At 47.0% G+C, this 22,523-nt stretch overlaps 1 protein-coding gene across 1 annotated transcript; it reads left to right on the top strand.

Moving 5' to 3' along the window:
- Window positions 1-2,355: 2,355 nt before the first annotated feature.
- LOC142258721 (posterior protein-like) lies at window positions 2,356-4,137 on the top strand. The gene is made up of 2 exons (XM_075331337.1): window positions 2,356-3,898; window positions 4,115-4,137. Exons 1-2 carry the CDS (start codon window positions 2,356-2,358, stop codon window positions 4,135-4,137), a joined length of 1,566 nt encoding a protein of 521 aa, XP_075187452.1.
- The last annotated feature ends 18,386 nt before the right edge of the window (window positions 4,138-22,523 follow it).

The raw sequence follows: 22,523 nt of genomic DNA on the forward strand, positions 1-22,523 counted from the left end.
GACAAGACTTGCCCCTGTTTTTCAAACTAGCAGATGAAGAAGTTCAGTTTGATATGACACGTGACTGTCAGGCATTGGTGGAGGCAGAAACAAAGGACTTGGCAAATATCACTGATGTACCACTCACTAACCCCTCTGCTGAGTATTTTATAGATGGTTCCAGAGCTTTGGACAATGATCAAGGACTGTTCATCACCGGGTATGCAGTAGTCCACAATGGTAAGGCAGTAAGAACCATTCCCTTCGAGCTACTCTGCGCAAGAGGTTGAGCTGAAGGCATTCGCTGTAATGTGCAGTCTGGGAAAAGGTAAGAAGAGCAATGTATTTTCTGACTCACAATACGGTTTTGGGGTAGCACACGACTTTGGCGCCATTTCCTGACCTCTGTTGGCAAACCCATAAAGTATGTGCAGGCGGTAGAGCAGCTACTCACAGCACTCACCATTCCCCAAAGGACAGCCATAGTCAAAGTATCGGCACACGCACGGGAACAAACTCCCCTTGCAGTAGGGAATGCACTGGCCGACAAGCCGGCTAAAGAAGCAGCAAGACTACCTCTGACAGGAATACTGGCCATAACAGACATAGCCCTCTAAGGGAGCTTAGTGACCGAGAGTGTGGGGCGCCACCTTTCAGCAAAGGAGGCTGGCACCGTACCGGCCCCAGTGGCCGTTGATCGTGAACTGTTTCAGGTCTTCCAGACCCAGGCCCCCTCAAATGAACAGAATGCAATGCACTGTATGGTCAGAGTCAGTGGTATGGCAGGTAAACACCCGGATTTGCCTCCCTCGCTGCCTGTTCCCCATGATGGCTGCCCTGGCACATTCCCCGGTGCAAAGGTGTGACGTGTGCGGTAGTGCTGCAAAACTGATGTGCCCCAGGGTTCCCGAATATGGCTGCAAAGTATGTCTTGTTTGTGCAAAACACAGCCCCGGTAGGCCTATTTGAGTTCCGCAGAAATTCAGCACCAAAACCAGATTACTCATTTCAGAGACTGCAGGTGGACTACATACTGCTGCCTAAGGTGGGTACTTATGAATATGTCCTGGTGTTGGAAGCCAACATGGACAATGTATGTATCATAACGAATTACTGGACTCCATATTGTATCTATCAGCTACCAATATTACCAGGTCTGTACATCAAAAGAATCGGCCATGTACAGTGAAGAGTTTCATGGCCATTGAAGAGGCAAGAAGGCCATTGTGTGTTCTGTGATGAACTGACCTTTGTCCTATCAACATGATAAAGGTTGCATCTTCACGTGAATTGAACATGGTGCCTTTAGCCTCTTGGAAGATACACAACACCTGTGGTATTCATGAATTGAATGTCCTGTTTATAGCCTATTAAAATGGATATTGGTAAACAATCCCTTGTTCAAGTGGAATACAAGCCATTGTACTGGAGATGGACATCAGGTCTCCAACCTGAATGGAGTGTAAATCTGTCCTCAGGCTTTGTGATATGAAAGACCTTTGCTACATACCAGGACACTATCCACAGGATCCACAGGTTTGTCAAGACTCCTCTTAATCCTTTAACAAATTGACCTCGGAGAGCCACCTTCAGGAGAGCATTGACATCAACAGCCATATGCACGTTCCTGGACAACTCAAAAGACTGTGACCTGATTGGATGCTACTAATATGTGGAGGTGTTACAGGGATGGGCACTGTATGGGCCATGTGTGATTGTGTGTCTGATATAAATGTATCCTACCAAGCTAGTCAGTCTATCCACTTCCCATCTTCCACCACCCTCTCCCATTACCTTTCCCCTTTCATTGTACCCTTTCCCTTAGTTAGGTTTTCCTTATGTATGTCATTGTAAATTCCCTATTTGTAATAAATCCCCTTTTAAAGATCCAGTAGCTCTTGTTAATTATGATTAACTGGCACCCTAAAACTCAGCAGATTTCTACATTTGGCACCCCAGATGGGACTGTGATTAAATTCCACAGAGAATCCACAAGAAATTAATCTGCTTTAATCCACATTTGGAAAAGTGTGGAGATCAAAGAACCGAGGAGTCTGGATCTTGGTAGAAACGGAAATACTGGTGAGTAAAGACTTTCCTTGTAATCTATGTTGTATGTTGCTCCTAATGATTCTGGTGTTGTTGCAAATCAGGCTATGTATTATGTTGTGTTAGCAGAATGATTCTGGATGCATTTAGCAAAGTTAAATATCATTCGTAGTTGGAAAAGGGGTTTATGTTAAAATCAGATTTAAAGTGAGAAAGTATTGTTTCAAACAGTTAAGACCTTTTGAAAGTTTGCATAGTAAGGTCTGGTGTTAAACGCTTTCAGTTAGAAATTTTTGTTTTGTGAGTGTTTACAGTTTGTTGCTGAAAATGGAGTTTGTGGAAAAATATGTGAAGAAGTATGCCTCTGCCGTGTACCATGTCAGTGCAGATAAATCTTTAGAAGTCCAACATAACGACTTGATAGAACAATGTAGGAGCTATAATAATAATTTAAATAGTAAAGTTATTAGTAGGAAATTGAAAAAGGAAAAGTTAAGCAATGAGATTTCTGTGTTGCTTAAGATAAAGGAATTGGCTGTTTTGAAAGAAGCAAATTGGTGGAAGCAAAGGCTGCAAATGAAAGCGGATATAGACAAAATTAGTGATTCTGTTATAGAAATTTCTGATAATACTACCAGTGAAATACATGGTTTACAATCAGATGTAAGTAAATTAGCTGTGAGAAATAGGAAGTTGGAGGAACAATTGAAGGAGTGTAGACTGAGCTCCACTTCACAAGCAACTCAGGTGTGCTCTTTAGAACTGAAAATTAATCAAATGGAGAAGTTAATTGCAACTTTGGAAAGGCAACTGGATGAAGCTAAATGTCAATTGCATAACAGAGAGCAATATATACAGTCTCTTAAGTCAAAGATATGCAGTCTTGAGACAGTCAATGTGTGTACTCTTTCTAATGAAGATACAAGAGATGTCAGATATAGATCTCTATTGGTTGATTGCAATCCATTGCTCACTATTTCTGAAAAGCTTCACCTGTGTCAACTTCTTGGTAAGTTTGACTCAGATATTTCTCCAGTCATTCTATCTAATAGATTTGAGGCTGTGGTCCAGCAATATAGTTTGAACAATAAAAATGCTTGGTCTCTGCTCCAAGCTTGGCTCCCAGGACCACTGGCAGCACAGCTAAGGTCTGAACAAATGGGTGATAACTGTACAGGTGCAGAGCTAAGAAGGAAGGAATTGCAACGTATCATAGGTGGAAGAGATACTAGGGGTGAAAAGACCTTAGCAATTTCCAGATTCAGGCGATATGATGATCCTACACTCTTCTGTAATAATTATCTGGCTCTATACAGAACTGTTTACAATTGTCTAGATATGTCTCAGGATGATGCTAGTTTTCTGTATTCAATGGCAAATCGTTGTAATGTAGATTACACCACAAGAGTAACTCTAAGGAATACCAACTCCTTTGAAAACTTTGTAAATATACTCATGGACTGGTGTAATGAGTCAAAAGAGCAGTATGAAACATCAGAAAATGTATCTGCTATGTATAGACCTAAGAGAAGAGGATATGTTAGATATTGTTATAAATGTGGCAGTCCAGGACACATTAAACGTTATTGTAATACACCTGACATATACCCAGAGCCAAAAAGCCATTCATTGCTCCAGGAGATTGATAGTGTTGAAGCTGAGGAAGAACTTGCCACCAACAATACACAATTTACAGAGATATGTGAAAAGATATGTGAGATAAAAGCCCACGCTGATACCACTACACCAAAGCCGCAGACAATGCAGAGCCCAAAGCCTGAGAAAGGAGAGACTGATAAACAGCAGGAGACACCATATTGTAGACTACAAAAGGAAGATGCCAATGTCCCTGTGTTCAGTCTATTGGAAAGTCAATTATTCTGTCTATTCTGGAGCTGGTCACAAATTGCTCTACCCCTTTTGTTAACTAACACAACACAATGTACCAATACGGTTGGGTAAACAGTGAGGTTTTATTTTTAGGCTGTCAAGTTAGTTGTGACCCTATTAACATAATGATAGGATAAAAGGTATGTCTTCTATTTGATTTGGACTTGATCTAATTATGTTTTGTGTTTATTTTTAGACTGGAGACCAATTGTCACCTGATATCAGAGCAAGGAGAATAACCAATGTGTTTTGTTCAACAGGTCTTTTACAGCACAGTATCCATGGATGAATCTGATTATTTCTTTCTACAATTAGTACTTTATGTAAATTCGTATGGCCAGTATGTTTATAAAGTCCACGTGGTTTAGACAATGAGCTCAAAATTAAACGTTTAATTAATTGTTTGCAAACAATTAAACAAGTAATCATCCCATTGTGATGATGGGGTACTGTATTAAGCTAATAGTCGTTTGTTTGTATTGTATGTATGTTCTTTATCTTGTTTCACAGGTAACCATTTTAAATCAGGACCTGAAGTTGGATATATAAATTATATGATAGTGTCAACCAATGCAAAGCTATGGTTTCTGTGTAAATCTGCAGAACCACCTGAACCCCTTTAATCACATATATTCATCATGAGACAGATAAAGTTGAGTTAACTCCAATTGTTCTATGTTTGTCTGTTTTGTGTTGTCCTGTGCAGTGCATTGTGTCACAGTTTTATTTTGTTCTTAATATTTTTGCTACTCAAGAATAGTAATTTTTTTTTTATATACATACATTTTTTTTTTTTTTTTTTTTATTTAAAAATTTTCCTTACCTCATTTTTTTTTTGTTTTCCGCCTTTATCTTTATTTGGTACAATCGTTAGTACCAAAGGGGCGTTTAGTATATGTCTATGGAGGTTAATTATTTTAAAAAAAAAAATTCTTTCAAGTTAGATTTTTGCTAACTGCACATACTTGCAAGTAAAAAGTGCTCAGGTTAATTTCTTTTTCTCTTGTAAAATAAACTCGATATGTAGATGACAATTGCTAAGAATCTGATACTGCTCTTGTTCTTTATTTCCAGGATCTGTGATGGAGCAAAAGTTAACTTATCAAATTTGCATCCTGGATGAGCTATGATTTGATGGCAATTGGATTAATAATCTTTAAGGAAGATTTCTTGCGATCTTGTGACAGGAATTAATTTATATCTGAAAGCTAATAAAAGACAATGTGTTCGAATGTAAACCAATCATATATATATGCAAGATGGAAGCATTGATAACACAGAGTGCCTAAAGTTATCATAATAATCTACTAATTGCATCAGCCAGTGTGATCTATGTACAGCACATTCTAATAAGCAACAAAAAGGTGCTTTTAATGGGACACTAGACACGCTTTTACCAACTAATACCTTGTACGGTGGTACAATGTAAATGTGAGAAAATCACCAACAATATGCAATGTGATAAATCTACTCAAAAGCTAAGGGAATTGTTTTAAAGTATGACAAGTAAACATCATGATTGTCATTCCTTCTATATCATTAACTTGGAGGGCTTAAGACTACCTCTCAGTGCCAATTTAGTTTAAAATATATAGATTTTTAAATTTGTATATGTTAAATGGATGCACATTGTACTGGTAGAAATGTTGACATATATTGCTATATACATATAATAATATAATATAATCTTGTATTGTTGTTTTATATAGATACCTGTTGTATACTTGCAGTCATGTATATGCTATGTCTTGTATGTGCTATTCACATAATTCAGGTGTAATTTACATAATTAATAAGATATAAATGCATCTCGATATGTGTGAATGAGAATGAATGTTGTGACTCCAGCAATTGCTATGCCTTGTCCTTGTTAGATACCTTGCAGTGATGATGTCTTGATGCAGCTACCTATATGGAATAAGTGGACGATAACTCTATAGTGGAACGCTATTTTGTCATGCCCTGGCAGTAAGTGTGTGTGTCATTCAGACACAAAGGGGCGTATGTTGGAAGCCAACATGGACAATGTATGTATCATAACGAATTACTGGACTCCATATTGTATCTGTCAGCTACCAACATTACCAGGACTGTACATCAAAGGAATCGGCCATGTACAGTGAAGAGTTTCATGGCCATTGAAGAGGCAAGAAGGCCATTGTGTGTTCTGTGATGAACTGACCTTTGTCCTATCAACATGATAAAGGTTGCATCTTCACGTGAATTGAACATGGTGCCTTTAGGGGTGCTTCACACACAGCGAGCTCGCTGCCGAGATCGCTGCTGAGTCACGCTTTTTGTGACGCAGCAGTGACCTCATTAGCGATCTCGCTGTGTGTGACACTGAGCAGCGATCTGGCCCCTGCTGCGAGATCGCTGCTCGTTACACACAGCCCTGGTTCGTTTTCTTCAAAGGCGCTCTCCCGCTGTGACGCACACATCGCTGTGTGTGACAGCGAGAGAGCGACAAATGAAGCGAGCAGGGAGCAGGAGCCGGCGTCTGACAGCTGAGGTAAGCTTGTAACCAAGATAAACATCGGGTAACCAAGGTGGTTACCCGATATTTACCTTAGTTACCAGCCTCCGCAGCTCTCACGCTGCCTGTGCTGCCGGCTCCGGCTTTCTGCACATGTAGCTGCTGTACACATCGGGTTAATTAACCCGATGTGTATAGCAGCTAGGAGAGCAAGGAGCCAGCGCTAAGCAGTGTGCGCGGCTCCTTGCTCTCTGCACATGTAGCTGCATTACACATCGGGTTAATTAACCCGATGTGTACAGCAGCTAGGAGAGCAAGGAGCCAGCGCTCAGTGTGCGCGGCTCCCTGCTCCCTGCACACAGCGCTGGTAACTAATGTAAACATCGGGTAACCATACCCGATGTTTACCTTAGTTACCAGTCTCCGCAGCTTCCAGTCGGCGGCTCCGTACAAGCGCAGCGTCGCTTGCACGTCGCTGCTGGCTGGGGGCTGTTCAGTGGTCGCTGGTGAGATCTGCCTGTTTGACAGCTCACCAGCGACCATGTAGCGATGCAGCAGCGATCCTGACCAGGTCAGATCGCTGGTCGGATCGCTGCTGCATCGCTAAGTGTGAAGGTACCCTTAGCCTCTTGGAAGATACACAACACCTGTGGTATTCATGAATTGAATGTCCTGTTTATAGCCTATTAAAATGGATATTGGTAAACAATCCCTTGTTCAAGTGGAATACAAGCCATTGTACTGGAGATGGACATCAGGTCTCCAACCTGAATGGAGTGTAAATCTGTCCTCAGGCTTTGTGATATGAAAGACCTTTGCTACATACCAGGACACTATCCACAGGATCCACAGGTTTGTCAAGACTCCTCTTAATCCTTTAACAAATTGACCTCGGAGAGCCACCTTCAGGAGAGCATTGACATCAACAGCCATATGCACGTTCCTGGACAACTCAAAAGACTGTGACCTGATTGGATGCTACTAATATGTGGAGGTGTTACAGGGATGGGCACTGTATGGGCCATGTATGATTGTGTGTCTGATATAAAGGTATCCTACCAAGCTAGTCAGTCTATCCACTTCCCATCTTCCACCACCCCCTCCCATTACCTTTCCCCTTTCATTGTACCCTTTCCCTTAGTTAATATATATATATATATATATATATATATATATATATATATATATATACACACATCTATACAGACACATACAGTATATACACACACACACACACGCATATTATCTATATATATAATTGCCTTATTCTGTCTGTCTGTCTTGCTCCAAAATTGTGTCACCGTGACAGTGTCGTTAGCGTGACAACTGTCGGATTGGCCGCTGGGCTCGGCCTGGCCCCGCCCCCCCACGGATTGGCCGCTCGCCTCGGCCTGGCCCCACCCCCCGCATGGATTAGCCGCTCACCCCGGCCCTCCGAACGCATCGCCCGCTCCAGCGTACACCGGCTCCCGGTACACATGTGCAGGGAGCCGGCATACGCTGACGCCTCGCCCGCTCGCCCCCGCCAAACGTTGGCACACTTGGCCCCGGCGGACATAACCTTGCGATGCTGGGATTGTGACGGAGCCGATGTACGCTGGTAACCATGATACACATCGCGTAACTATAGGAAGCGCTTCCCTTAGTTACCCGATGTGTATCATGGTTACCAGCGAACACCGGCTCCCGGTACACATGTGCAGGGAGCCGACATACGCTGCGGTCAATAATGAAGTGTCATGCAGCGGTGAAAGAGTTAAAGACACGGCAAGACACTTCATTATAGTAAAAAAAACAAACAAAAAAACCTGCACTTTAATTGTGTTCTGCCGGTCCGCTACTGTATTATTCTGCCTGGGCTCTGTGTTTTGCCGTGATGTGCGCTCCTGTGTCCCGCCTGCTTCTGGGTTGCTGTGGTGATGTGTCTCATGTACCTTGCTGCCCTCCGTCCACGTCATGACGCGTCTGGCGTGGGCTGAGCGCGGTGACGTCAGACGCTGCGCCCGGCGGTCGTGGAGGTGGGGCGGGACGCAGGAGTGCTACCCATCATCATGGCTACCAGTGAGTACATAAACCCTGGGTATACCCCTTATCTGCACCCCCTGGAAGAAGCTAGACGCGAAACGCGCGCGCAGGGGTACTTCTTTTTGGTTCCCTGGTTATCCCATTTGAGCACACGCTATACCATAGGTAACTCTCATTGCTGCATCTTTGATCCTCCATTTTTCTTTCTTGCCTTCGCTTCGCTTTGGGTTTCCTTTCTTTGAAAGTAACCCTTATAGCTGTTTCATCGACTTTATTATCTGCCATTATGGCGAGCGTATCAATATGATTTAAGTCGGGCATGGCAGCAATTAGTATATTTATGGGGTCTTTATATTGAATCCCTTCAGGTTCTATTCCAGCACATGCAGGTTTTTTCCATTGTTGCATTCTTGACTTCCCCTATCTGAATTTTCTCTTATTTTTCTTTGGTTATCTTCATAGTACACTTATAGTTGGTCTGCTGGCCCTACTATGTGCCATTATGGCGTGGATATAAGTCTGGCTTAATGCTTTGTGTGGCAGCAGTTCTTATATACAGTCACCAACTGACTGTTGTTTTTTCATAGTAACAAAAACCCTTCTTGGGATACTTCTATAGAGGTTTACAAGAGTAACTAGCCTGTTGGGAATAATTTTTTCTTGCATATATTTAACTTTTTGAGGAGATTTCCTCTTTCTCTCATATGTTTAGCAGCATTCATCTGTTTTATTTTTGTGTCTCACTATTATTTATCGCTGTGTATATGCTTATATTTGCACGCATAATTTTTGACAACCTCGATCCTATGTCAGTGTCCTCTTCTTTTTAACAAAATCCTTGTTTTTAATATTTTCCTAATAAAGATTTCTATTTTATTATATATATAAAAAAAATTTTCCTTGGCTCTCTTTACTCATTTCACCACATAGGTTTCCACTTCATTATAGGCAGCGGGCACCCCCAGAAGAAAGAAGACAGAAGAAAGAAGACCCCGCAGTCATACTCACCAGACACCGACCGGGAGCAGGTGAGCGCATCAAGGTCCTGCAGCGGCGGAACACACACACACACATAAGAACAGACACACACACACATCAGATCACACTCACTCACTCTCACACACCCCTCACACACACACATCAGATCGCATCCACACACTCACAACATCCAGTGATATCGCTTACTTCTCGGTGGCGATACTGTGCGTGCAGTGACCTTCCAGGACCTGCCGGAGGATCACATGGCCAGAAGCATGTGGTATCTCCGGATGTTGTGAGTGTGTGAGCGCGTATGTGCGATATCCTCAGTGTGTGTGCGCGTGTATGCGATCGGATGTGTGCGTGTATGCGATCGGATGTGTGCGTGTATGCGATCGGATGTGTGCGTGTATGCGATCGGATGTGTGCGTGTGTTCTGATGTGTGAGTGTATGCGATCGTCTTTGTGAGTGTCGGCAGAAGGCAGAGGAGCACGGCGTGCAGCACAGCTGCTGGGACCGCCCACCGGAGGGCACAGGGAGAAGTGGGGTGTGAGTGTATGCGATCAGATGTGTGCGTGTATACTGTCTGATGTGTGACTGTGGAGCATGATGGGAAGTGCGTAGCATGGGGGATGGAGCACGATGGGGGGTGCGCAGCATGGGGGATGGAGCACGATGGGGGGTGCGCAGCATGGGGGATGGAGCACGATGGGGGGTGCGCAGCATGGGGGATGGAGCACGATGGGGGGTGCGCAGCATGGGGGATGGAGCACGATGGGGGGTGCGCAGCATGGGGGATGGAGCACGATGGGGAGTGCGGAGCATAGGGGATGGAGCACGATGGGGGGTGCGGAGCATGGGGGATGGAGCACGATGGGGGGTGCGCAGCATGGGGGATGGAGCACGATGGGGGGTGCGCAGCATGGGGGATGGAGCACAATGGGGGGTGCGCAGCATGGGGGATGGAGCACGATGGGGGGTGCGCAGCATGGGGGATGGAGCACAATGGGGGGTGCGCAGCATGGGGGATGGAGCACGATGGGGGGTGCGCAGCATGGGGGATGGAGCACAATGGGGGGTGCGCAGCATGGGGGATGGAGCACGATGGGGGGTGCGCAGCATGGGGGATGGAGCACAATGGGGGGTGCGCAGCATGGGGGATGGAGCACGATGGGGGGTGCGCAGCATGGGGGATGGAGCACGATGGGGGGTGCGCAGCATGGGGATGCAGGACGATGGGGGGTGCGCAGCATGGGAGATGGAGCACGATGGGGGGTGCGCAGCATGGGGGATGGAGCACGATGGGGAGTGCGGTGCATAGGGGATGGAGCACGATTGGGGGTGCGCAGCATGGGGGATGGAGCACGATGGGGGTGCACACTTCCCCCCCAAAACACACACACCGCGCCACACGCGCACCGCACAACACACCACACACACACTGGGAACCACAAACACCGCCCTACACAGACACCCACACACAGACACCCGCACACAGACACCCGCACACAGACACCCGCACACAGACACCCGCACACAGACACCGCCGCACACGCACAACACCCAACACACAAACACCGCGGCATACACAAATATACGCACATACCGCGCAACACACACACTGCACAAAACATACCTCCCCCAAAACACACACGCAACCCACACACACACACCCACACACAAACCACGCAACACACACAGCACCACACACAGAACGCTGCAGACACACAGCGCTCCACAAACAACGCAACACACACAATGCAACACACATACAACACCGCTCTCGCACACCCCCACACCCAGACAACACCCAGAACATTTACAGCGCCCTACACAAACACTGGCAACTACACACAACAACATATATATATATATATATATATATATATATATATATATATATATATATATATATATATATATATATATATATATATATATATATATATATATATATGTTGTTGTGTGTAGTTGCCAGTATAGTATATATATCGAAAAAAAAACATACATTAACTACACAATAAATTGTAGAATACCCGATGCGTTAGAATCGGGCCACCTTCTAGTATATAATATATATATATATATTATATATATATATATATATATATATATATATATATCACACACACACACACACACACACATACACATTTACATACACAGGGTGGTCCAAAAGTCGGTGGACAATATGTGTAATAGGGTTATCAAAAACATGGTGTAAATTGAAACTGACTCAGTTGCCCTTAGCAGCCAATCAGATTCCACCTTTCATTTTCCAAAGTGTCTCTGAAGAATGAAAAGTGTAATCTGATTGGTTGCTAAGTTGCTTTTGACTCAGTCTGGCACCCGGGCTTGTTCTTGATCTGGAGAGCGGAATAGGAGGAAAGTCCTACGATGTCATCAAAAGCTCCTAAACTGAGAACCTCTGCAGTGTGAACGATAGAAGAATGGCTAATTTCCAGCAGAGCCGAGGAGTCAGACAGGGCTGCAGCCTAAGGGCTCATTCAGACTAGTGATGGGCAATCCGGCTCTTTTTGGTGATCCGTTTCCCATGGCTCCACTCACCAACAAGAGCCGGATCTTTCAGATTGTTCTCGGCTCCTTATTAAATATGTGTTCACCCCAGGTGAACACATATTTAAGATTATAGTAACGCCACTAAAACCCCGCCCACTTGCAAGCCACCAATTAGATTGATGAGTTGGCGGAGTTTAGCCACGGGTGGGCGGGGTTTCATCGGCATAAAGAGAGATTTTAGATGCTCTCACTGGTGATCCGGCGGCTCCTGTCGGTCACAGCAGGGAGCCAGATCTTTGTGTTGGATCGTTCACGACCGACACATCACTAATTCAGACGACCATTCCGTTTGTCCTGGTCAGTTCCTGTTTTTTTGTGGACCTACTACTGACAGGACCCTCTTTTCAATGTATTTTGTGTAGGATTGAAAAAATGGGGGGAAAGAGGGCGCTCTTGTGTGCAAACAATTATTAATAATAAAAAGAGGTGTAATGTACACTCACCTAAAGATGTACTCCAAGTACAACACCATAGATTACGCTGCCGGAGGGTTCTGAACACCACGTTCACACCTCCAATGATCCTGTCCTGACGTCCCTGCAGGGCTCTCACATGTGCCGCCGCTCGAGCTGTCACTTTCCGAGGACACGTGTATATCCAGCGTTCTCAGATCGGCGCCACACTGGAGCTCCTGCTCCGGTACAGGAAGATCACCGTGGATGTCGGTGTCAGTGTCAGGCCAATCCCGTGGTGGAGCATCAAAGGGGTCAGTAACTCCCGCTTCGGCTGCAGCAACCCCGTGAGTGCCAAATGGAGATACAGAATTAAAGTTCAAAGGGAAAAAAATCATGGTGCTGGGTCTTGCTGCTAAAGGAGGAGATGATGGTTATTTTAGATCATGGGTCCCCAATTCCAGTCCTCAAGGGCCGCCAACAGTGCATGTTTTCAGGATTTCCTTAGTATTGCACATGAATTTAATCACCTGCACAGTTGATTCCAACACCCATGCAATGCTAAGGAAATCCTGAAAACATGCACTGTTGGCGGTCCTCGAGGACTGGAGTTGGGGAACCCTGTTTTAGATGCTGAAATCATTTAAAGAAGTGGTTCACCCATATATTTTTTTTTTCTAGATCGATATATTGAGAAACAATGTTTCTCTCAAATACCTTATGTTGGCAATACTGCCTGTGAGAGGCGCTATTGTGGACCGCTTCCCCGCTCTGTGACCCCCGGGCTCTGTGACCTCGGGGATCCTGTAACGTCACGTAAAGTTCCTGACACCGCTGCCGGCCGCAGTGTCTGTGAATGATGGGCTGTGGGCAGTGTTTCACTACTCGTCACAGCCCAGTCTCCTGCTTGCAGCTCTCTGCTGTGAAGGAGGAGGGAGCAGATGGGCTGTGACAAGTGGTGAAAAACTGCCCACAGCCCGTCACTCACAGGCACTGTGGCCGGCCCCAGTCTTCCTGACTCACTGAGCTGTGGGCGGAGTTTCACCGCTCATCACAGTGTTGCGGGCGGGGGTCGCTGCCGCTTCTTCTCTCGGGGGACTGCTCGGATCCGGGTTCGCTGCTACGGCTCGAGTGGTGACCGGACCCGGGCTCGCACGGCCGCCCGTCCTCACAACTGTCGGAAAAGGGGGAATATTTACAAGGGATGTGTCTGTGATGCCACCCGTGGGTCGCGGTGAGGGATGATGACACCACCGCTGCCTGGTGATGGGGCACCCGGGGCTGGTGGAACAGGGCAGCTAGATGGGATCCCCTCCACGGGTAAGGGAGGTGTAGTCCTGGGGCCCGAGAGATGATTAAGATGATCCTTATGATTAAGGACTAGTTTTTTGTTTTTAAATTTATGAAGTCCGAAACGCGTAAAGTGCTATGTTCCATACTCCTCACTATGGTCTTCATATAAGAATTTTTTAACCATGTATTAATAAAGAAGTTTGATTTTTAACATATTTTTGGAATTGGTGCTGGGTCCGATCTTCCCTTTCCAATTTTACCCGAGAGATGGAGCACGGGAGTGATGGCTGCTGGAGGTGGCGCGCCGGACCAGACCGGGGGACAGTGGTGTACTCACAGTTCAATAACTTCACACAAGTCCAGTAGTAAACCAAGTTGCCAGTGGCCGGCTGCCCTTGGAGGGTGCATTCGGGTCCCGCACCCAGACTGATGAGCAGATATCCCTTCCTCCTGCACTTTGTGTTTCCTTCTCTTTTGGACGACTTTGCATGGAATGGAGATGTCCACTCCCGGTTCTATTTTGTGTTGGGAGCTGTGGCCCGCGAAAGCTGACCCTTGGGATTTCCGTGGGTTCTTGGCGGACACCCTATTCCCCGCGTTGGGCTTCCGTTTCGCTCTATCTGGGCAGTAAATTGGGACGATTGGAACCTTATCCCCGGCTGGTCAATTGGAGAGCGGCTTGCAACCTTCCTCGCCCTAGGGTCCAGGCACCCCGACTGTGCACGGTCTCCGGACCGGATTCCCGCTGTCGGCACCGGCGGGCTACATCCCTGCCCCGGTCCTCCTTAGGTCTCCCGCGACCAGATCTCCGTCACCTGTGGCTCTGCTTACTGTCTGCCACCTAGCCCAGTTGTCTAAGGGCTACTACCCCTGACTACCATTGCACAGTTTGCACTTCCAACTCTTCACTTCAAAGCCTGAACTTGATCTATTGTGTTCTCGTCTCTGACACCTCAAGACCCCTAGGCGGGCGTTCTCATCCGCCTTATCCCGTCCACTGGTGTGTCCCTATTATCATGAGGGGGTGGCTAGGATTTATTGGCTGTGTGGTATGTCTAAGTGTGGGTTGTGAGGGTAACAAGGAGGGTTAACTCATTTATGACTACCTGGTTTTGCCAGGGCGTCACAATTCCCCTTGGATGAATACAGGCCGTCCGCGGGCTGTCCGGCCACTGACGTTTATTTTTTTTATGGTAACTAGAAAAATAGAAAAAGGAATAACAAGCATATAGAAAAACATTTTTAACATTTCTTCCCTTACGGGAGGCACATTACTTGAACGTTGCAAAATTGAAAAAACATCATGTATCTACATTTCCCGTTTTTACCTGCCACCCAAAACACCTGAACCCACTGTCGGTGCCACCGCTAATCCCAGATGCGCACCGTTCCGGGTTCCTGGGGGCGTTCGCAATGTCCGGGTAAAGTCCCTCACCCGCCAGTCCACCCCAAGAGTCCCATAGTCTGGGAACCCTTGGCCTGGAGGTTAGCCACCGGTTTTGGTAGTGACTGGGCCTCGGCTGACTCCACCGCAGACCCTTCCTCCAACCTCCCTCTCCAGAGGTGCCGCAGTCCTGATGGTGGGGCAACAAGAAAGTAAATGGGAACAAAAACGTTTTAACACCGCTGCCGGGGCAGCCTCCTTCTGCAGCTTTTCTCCCATACAACCCGCCACCCAAATAACATGGATCCCCAGTGCCACCTTCACTCACGGTGCTGCACTGTCCTGAGACCCCATCTCTAGTTGCTTGCGGTGCATGTGCAGCTGCTTTTCCTTTTCCTGGTCCGGCTCCATCCTCCACCGAGGGCTCCGACCCCTGATTGCCTCTTCATCTTTAGCAGGCAGGGATGAATACGTTCAACAAGAATGGGACATCTCCACTGTTTAACTTTTAACTGTCCTGCCACTCTCCACCTGGGGATCCAGATGGCCTCCTCCACGGAACATGAGGACGTTTAACAAGGGTGCAGTCCTTAAAACTTGAAACTTTTAAACTGTTAACTCACTTGAGGGGTCCGGTCCCTTCAAGACCGGGCGCCTCCTGGGCACACTCCAGCAAAGTGCCCAGGCAGACCACAGTGTCGGCAAACTGGCACCACCACACCAACTGCGGCAGACAGGGGCTCATCTTCTGAGGTGGACTCTGCCTCCACTATGTACATTTCCAAAGTACGGAGTGCCCGCGATGATAAGGACATCCTGTAGCCGTTCCCGTCGAATTGAGGAACCCATGCAGCCTCCGGGGTGCTGGTACCGGAGTCACTCTCCTAATGCTCCGCTGATTCTGAGTCCTCACCAGCCGGATTATCCCCATCAGAGGCCGCCAGCGGGTCGTCTCCGTCTGGGGACGCAGATTCCACTACCTGCATACACTATTGGATGGAGGATGCTGAGCCTTGTAGTTCTGCAGCTGCTGTCTGCTCTCCTGCATCCACTAGTGGATGGAGTATGCTGAGCCTTGTAGGTCTGCTCCCCCTGACTCTCCCTCCAGCATACAGTCCTGGATGGAGCATGCTGAGCCTTGTAGTTCTGCAGCTGTCTGCTTTCCTGCATACACTAGTGGAGAATGAAGAACATATGGAAGAAGGAAATGACATCAGACCTTTTTTTTTTTATTTGAGTGAGCAACGCAGCAAAACGCAGCCAAAAACGCACCAAAACGCGGTAAAAAAGGGTAATAAAACTAATAAAAATAAAGTAATAAATATATTAAGTTAATTTTATTGCTACCTGAGGAAGTGGGAGGACATGCCCCCGAAACGCGTTGTGGCTTCAGAATATTAAATGATTTCAGCATCTAAAATAACTATCATCTCCTCCTTTAGCAGCGCGACCCAGCACCGTGATATTTTTCCCTTTTAACTTTAATTTTGTGTAGGATCGGATGACACACGGAAGCACATCTGTGTGCATCCGATCCTACAAAAAAAGACATCGGATGCCATATGTCTGTTCCGTTATTATGGAACATGTCCTATTCTGTTCCGTAATAACAGACCCTGACTCAATACAAGTCAATGGGTCCGCAAAATCCCCGGAAGCCACACGGAAGCAATTCCGTGTGACGTTCGTCTGGTGCCCCTGCAGCCTGTGTCCAGCTCCTGCGCCAGCCCCGCGGCTGCCCGCACTGCAGTGCAAGCAGCTACGGGGATGACGAGTGTTGCTGTCAGGAGGTTAGTAAAGTTCAGTACTTGCAGTGATGAAGTCCTGCACTTCAGACGTCAGCGCTTGCCCATCACGTTCTCACATTAAGTCTCACAGGTGGCCCGAGACTCTGACCAGCGGTGACATCACGGGCTCCCGCGATACTTCACTGTGAACGTAGCGGACAACGGAAGTCAGTGACAGCGCTAACGTCAGGAATCCAGTGGAGATGATCATAGTAGGTAATGATCTCATCTAACCTCCTGACGTCGGTGCTCGTCATCCCCTGCTGTGACCTGACCTAATGATGTTAGCTCAGGTCACTGCACTGCTCTCCCAGCCAATGGGAACATTCTGTGCTTCATTGACTGGGACAGTGAGTATGGATCGTTGTGCAACAGGGAAATGAGATGATGAGTTGGGTCAAAGCGCTAGGATTGGCGCATCTAATCGATGCGCCACTTCTGGGGCAGCAGCTGCAGTCTGCTATTTTTAGGCTGGGGAGTGTCCAATAACTGTGGACCTCCCTAGTCTGAGAATACCAGACCACAGCTGTCTGCTTTACCTTGGCTGGTAATCAAATTTGGGGGGACCCCACGTTTTCTGTTTTAATTAATTTAATATAAAATAACAACGTGGGGTGCCCTCTGTTTTGGATTACCAGCCAAGGTGAAGCTGCCAGCTGTGATCTGCTGTCTGCAGCCGTCTGCTTTACCCTAGCTGGTTACAAAAGACAAGGGGGGACTCCAAGTCGTTTTTTTTTTGGCTATATACAAGGATAATCACCCTTTAGTGCCACATGAAAGGCACTAAAGGGTGCAGGATTACAAAACGCTGGGCAGTGGGACATTATATGTCTTTTTAATCTATTATCTACTGATCCCTCTGGCTATCCCTCTATCTATCCCTCTATTCATCCATCCATCTCTCTATTTATCCCTCTATCTATATCTATTCATCTATATATCTTTCTAGCTGCTTCCGTGTTTTTGCGGTCCACAAAAAAAAAATGGAAGGCACATGGCTGTCACACGGACCGTATACGGAACGGATGTTACATGGATACCAAACGAATGCATCTGTGAAAAAACAGGACCGTTTTTTTGCGAACCGCAAAAATGGGAATGTCGTGTGAATGTAGCCTAAGTCTAACGCTCTTTAATATTTACATCAATGAGGGTACACTGCTCTGGAGTCTTCAACAGATCCAGGTCTTACACCTACCTACCTGGGCCTGGAAATTCACCAGTCAGGAAGCTTAAAATAAGCAATATAGATTGCTATGCCATCCAAAGGAAACCATCATCTGAAGCCACCAGTGAGGGTCTGGCTAAAAAGCTTCAATTCTATCATCACCTCAATCCTCCTGTACGGCAGTGAAGTCTGGGTCCCTCACCAGGGCTGTGGAGTCGGTAAGCCAAACCTTCGACTCCGACTCCGACTCCTCAAATTCTCTTGCACCGACTCCGACTCCGGCTCCGACTCCGACTCCTACATATATTGCTTATAGTTAGGTGAAAAATTTATTGTAGTACATGAATATGTGTATGTGAACATCAGACATTTAATAATTTTTATGATACAATAATCAAGATATTTGGATAGAACATAAAATATATTTATTGGAATACAACTTTAGAACACAAAAAACTGTAATAAATTGTAAATATGTAATACACTATGTAATATACAGTAGATTACATATATATCTTGTGTGTGTGTATATACACTGTATATATATATATATTATATATATTACATATTTACAATTTATTAGTTTTTTTGTGTTCTAAAGTTGTATTCCAATAAATATTTTATGTTCTATCCAAATATCTTGATTATTGTATCATAAAAACAATTAAATGTCTGATGTTCACATTGTACTACAATAAATTTTTCACTTAAATATAAGCATTATACTAAATGTTGTTATTTAGTAAAATATTCAGCACATTCTGCATTGCACTCCTGTCCCCAATTTATTATATATTTTAGGAGTCGGAGTCGGTGCATTTTATACCGACTCCGACTCCGACTCCACCAAAATGAGCTCCGACTCCGACTCCACGACTCCGACTCCACAGCCCTGTCCCTCACACCTACCCAGATTGATCAAGGTGGGATTCCAGCCCAACAGAAATATTCCACCTGGAATGTTGTAAGAGCCTTCTCCAGGTTCATCACAGCACCATCCAACAGTGCCTGTCAGGCCGAGCTGGCAGGGCCGGCCCCAGCACCCGGCAAACCCGGTCAAATGCCGGGGCCCTGAGCTGCCAGGAGGGCCCACTCGCGGTGGCAGGAGTGGCGCACCGCTACTCAGGGGGGCCCGGTGGCCGTGCTGTCATCGCCCCCCCGCCGAGGATCGCGCTTTCAATTGCATCGGCATCGCAGGTGCCGATACAATTGAGAGCACTGATGAGAGAGTGAGCGGCGCGCTCTCTTATCATTCTCCCCGCTGTGACTGTCGGCGTTCTTCTGACAGCTCTGCAGAGGACCGCGGTGACGTCATCACTGCGCGCCTGCTGAGAGGTCAGAGCGAGCGACAGCAATGGACGACGCGCTGAGGAGACCGGATCAGCGGGGGAACGAGGAGAAGTGAGCCGCCCCTCTACTGACACTGGGCTCCCCTGACTCACAGGCCGGCCACTACACAGCGGCACTAGTACACATAGGGGCCCGGCAGCCGCTCTGCAGAGCCAGCTGCCGGGCCCCTATGTGTAGTGCCACTGTGTAGTGGCCGACAATGCGACCGTCAGGGGGCCGGCCTGTGAGTCAGGGGAGCCCAGTGTCAGTAGAGGGGCCCCTGACCTGGAGAGGCCACCAGCCGTTTCTGAGCTGCAGCAGAGCAGGAGCGCTCCTGACCTGCACAGAAGACGGAATAATTCATCCTGCAGGACCTGCGATGACGTTACGCCCATGTGACTGTGTGGGAGGAGACACAGGATGCCGGGCAGAAAGCAGAAGATAGTGAATCCTGAAGGAGACATGGACACACGATGACTGGTAATAAGAAAAGAGGGGACATGAGGGGGAGGGGGCTGCAGGGTGAGGGGCATATGAGGGCTGCAGACTGTGACAGAGGGATGTGAAGGGTGCAGAGTGTTTGAGAGGGGTAAGTTGGGGTACAGGCAGGGTGCGATATGTGGGTAGGGTGTGTGAGATATGGGGGTGTAGTGTGTGTGATCTGGGGGGTGCAGGCTGTATGGGAGCAGGGTGTGTGAGATATGGGGGTGTAGTGTGTATGATATGGGGGTGCAGGCTGTATGGGGAGCAGGGTGTGTGAGATATGGGGGTGCAGGCTGTATGGGGAGCAGGGTGTGTGAGATATGGGGGTGTAGTGTGTGTGATCTGGGGAGTGCAGGCTGTATGGGAGCAGGGTGTGTGAGATATGGGGGTGTAGTGTGTGATATGGGGGAGCAGGGTGTGAGATATGGGGGTGTAGTGTGTGATATGGGGGTGCAGGTTGTATCGGGAGCAGGGTGTGTGATATGGGGGTGCAGGCTGTATGGGGAGCAGGGTGTGTGAGATATGGGGGTGTAGTGTGTGTGATATGGGGGTGCAGGCTGTATGGGGAGCAGGGTGTGTGACATATGGGGGTGTGGTGTGTGTGATATGGGGGTGCAGGCTGTATGGGGAGCAGGGTGTGTGAGATATGGGGGCAGGGGAGTAACTACAGCGGTCGCAGGGGTCGGAAGGAGAAGAGAGGTACTTGTTTTTTTATTTTGCTTGCTGCATGACACATGGAGGCCTGGGGGTGCTGGCTGCATGACACATGGAAGTCTATGGGACTACATAATAAACATGAAGGACACCTTATACATGGACTAGGGGTGCTTATACATGGAGGAGTATGGGGCTGCATAATACAATATGATGATTTATGGCGCTACATTATAATACATATAGGACTATGGGGGCTACGTTTTAATATATGGAGGAATATGGAGGCTACTTTATACATGGACTATGGGGGTGCGTTATAAAACTGGAGGCCTATGTTGTGCAGTATAATATATGGAGGACTATGGGGTGCAGTATAATATATGGAGAACTATGGGGTGAATTATAATATATCAAGGGTTATGTGGGACCCTTTATATTATACGGAAGGCTATGTGGGGGCCATTATAGTATTTGGAGATCTATATACAAGGGGGGACAAAGATACAACTATGGGATGGAAATGTTTTGTCCTGAGGGAAAAAGGCTCTTTCCCTCAGCACCCAGCTTTCCCATGCTTTGCTGTACATCTCTCAGCACCCAGCTTTCCCATGCTCTGCTGTACATCTTCTCTCAGCACCCAGCTTTCCCATGCTCTGATATGGGAAAGCTGGGTGCTGAGGACAAGATGGATATCAGAACATGGGAAAGCAGGGTACTGATAGAGGGATTTCAGATCATGGGAAACCTGGGTGCTGAGGGTAAGAGCCAAGTGTCAGCGTCATTATCCTGTACCCCAAGTGTCAGTGTCATTATTCCGTACCCTAAGTGTCGGTGTACGTGGAGGGGGGGCCCCGGTCCACATTTTGCACCAGGGCCCATCAAACTCTAGTTACGCCACTGAGTATTAATCACTGTATTCTACATGAGGGTGCCTACTGCTATCTGGCTCTGCACTGTTCTGTATACAGGCTGTGCTATGTTATATAGCACAGCCTGTATATAGCACAGTGCAGAGCCAGATAGCAATAGGCACCCTCATGTAGCATACAACTTGTATATAGCCTATATACAAGCTGTATGCTACATGAGGGTGCCTATTGCTATCTGGCTCTGCACTGTGCTATATACAGGCTGTGCTATATACAAGCTGTATGCTACATGAGGGTGCCTAATGCTATCTGGCTCTGCACTGTGCTGTCTGGGTCTGCACTGTACTATATAGGTCTGTGTATTACATGAGGATACCTAATGCTATCTGGCTCTGCACTGTGCTATATAGGTGCTGTGTACTATATGAGGGTGCTTAATGCTATCTGACTCTGCAATGTACTATATAGGGGCTCTGCACTACATGAGGGTGCTTAATGCTATCTGACTCTGCACTGTGGTATATAGGGGCTATATACTACATGAGGGTGCCTAATGCTATCTGGCTCTGCACTGTGGTATTTAGGGGCTGTATACTACACGAGGGTGCCTAATGCTATATGTGTCTGCATTGTGCTATATGTGGGCTGTATACTACATGAGGGTGCCTATTGCTATCTGGGTCTGCATTGTGCTATATGGGGGCTGCTTAATGTTATATGGAGGCTGCATAGTGCATATGGGGGCTACATAATACTATATGGAGGACAATGGGGGCTTCATAACACAATATGGGGGCTGCAAACTACTATACCCCCAGAGCTGTATGTTCCCTCCACCCAGGTGCTGTATACCCCCTCAGAGCTGTATGTTCCCTCCACCCAGGTGCTGTATACTCCCTCAGAGCTGTATGTCCCCCCCACCCTAGAGCTGTATACCCCCAGAGCTGCATGTCACCCCCCACCTCACAGCTGTTTGTCCCCCCCACCTCAGTCACTGCCCTCCTCTAGAGCTGTATGCCCCCCATTGCTGTATACCCCTTTCCTCAGTAATATATATTGCCCCAGTAATGTGTTTGACCCCAGCCTTTCTTGTGATGTATATACAGCAGTGTTAGTGTGCTCTATGTACGGCCATGTCTGTTAGACAAGCCGGAAGGTGAGTGAGGCTGTTGCCGGCTTCCCA

The sequence above is a fragment of the Anomaloglossus baeobatrachus genome (genome assembly GCF_048569485.1).
Source record: "Anomaloglossus baeobatrachus isolate aAnoBae1 chromosome 3 unlocalized genomic scaffold, aAnoBae1.hap1 SUPER_3_unloc_3, whole genome shotgun sequence".
NCBI lineage: Eukaryota > Metazoa > Chordata > Amphibia > Anura > Aromobatidae > Anomaloglossus > Anomaloglossus baeobatrachus.

Bases quoted from the DNA above. Each gene is read 5' to 3' on its own strand.
- LOC142258721 (XM_075331337.1), top strand. From the start codon at position 2,356: ATGGAGTTTGTGGAAAAATATGTGAAGAAGTATGCCTCTGCCGTGTAC. The intron at 3,899-4,114 runs GTCAATTATTCT...GTTTATTTTTAG, and splicing joins TGTGTTCAGTCTATTGGAAA to ACTGGAGACCAATTGTCACC.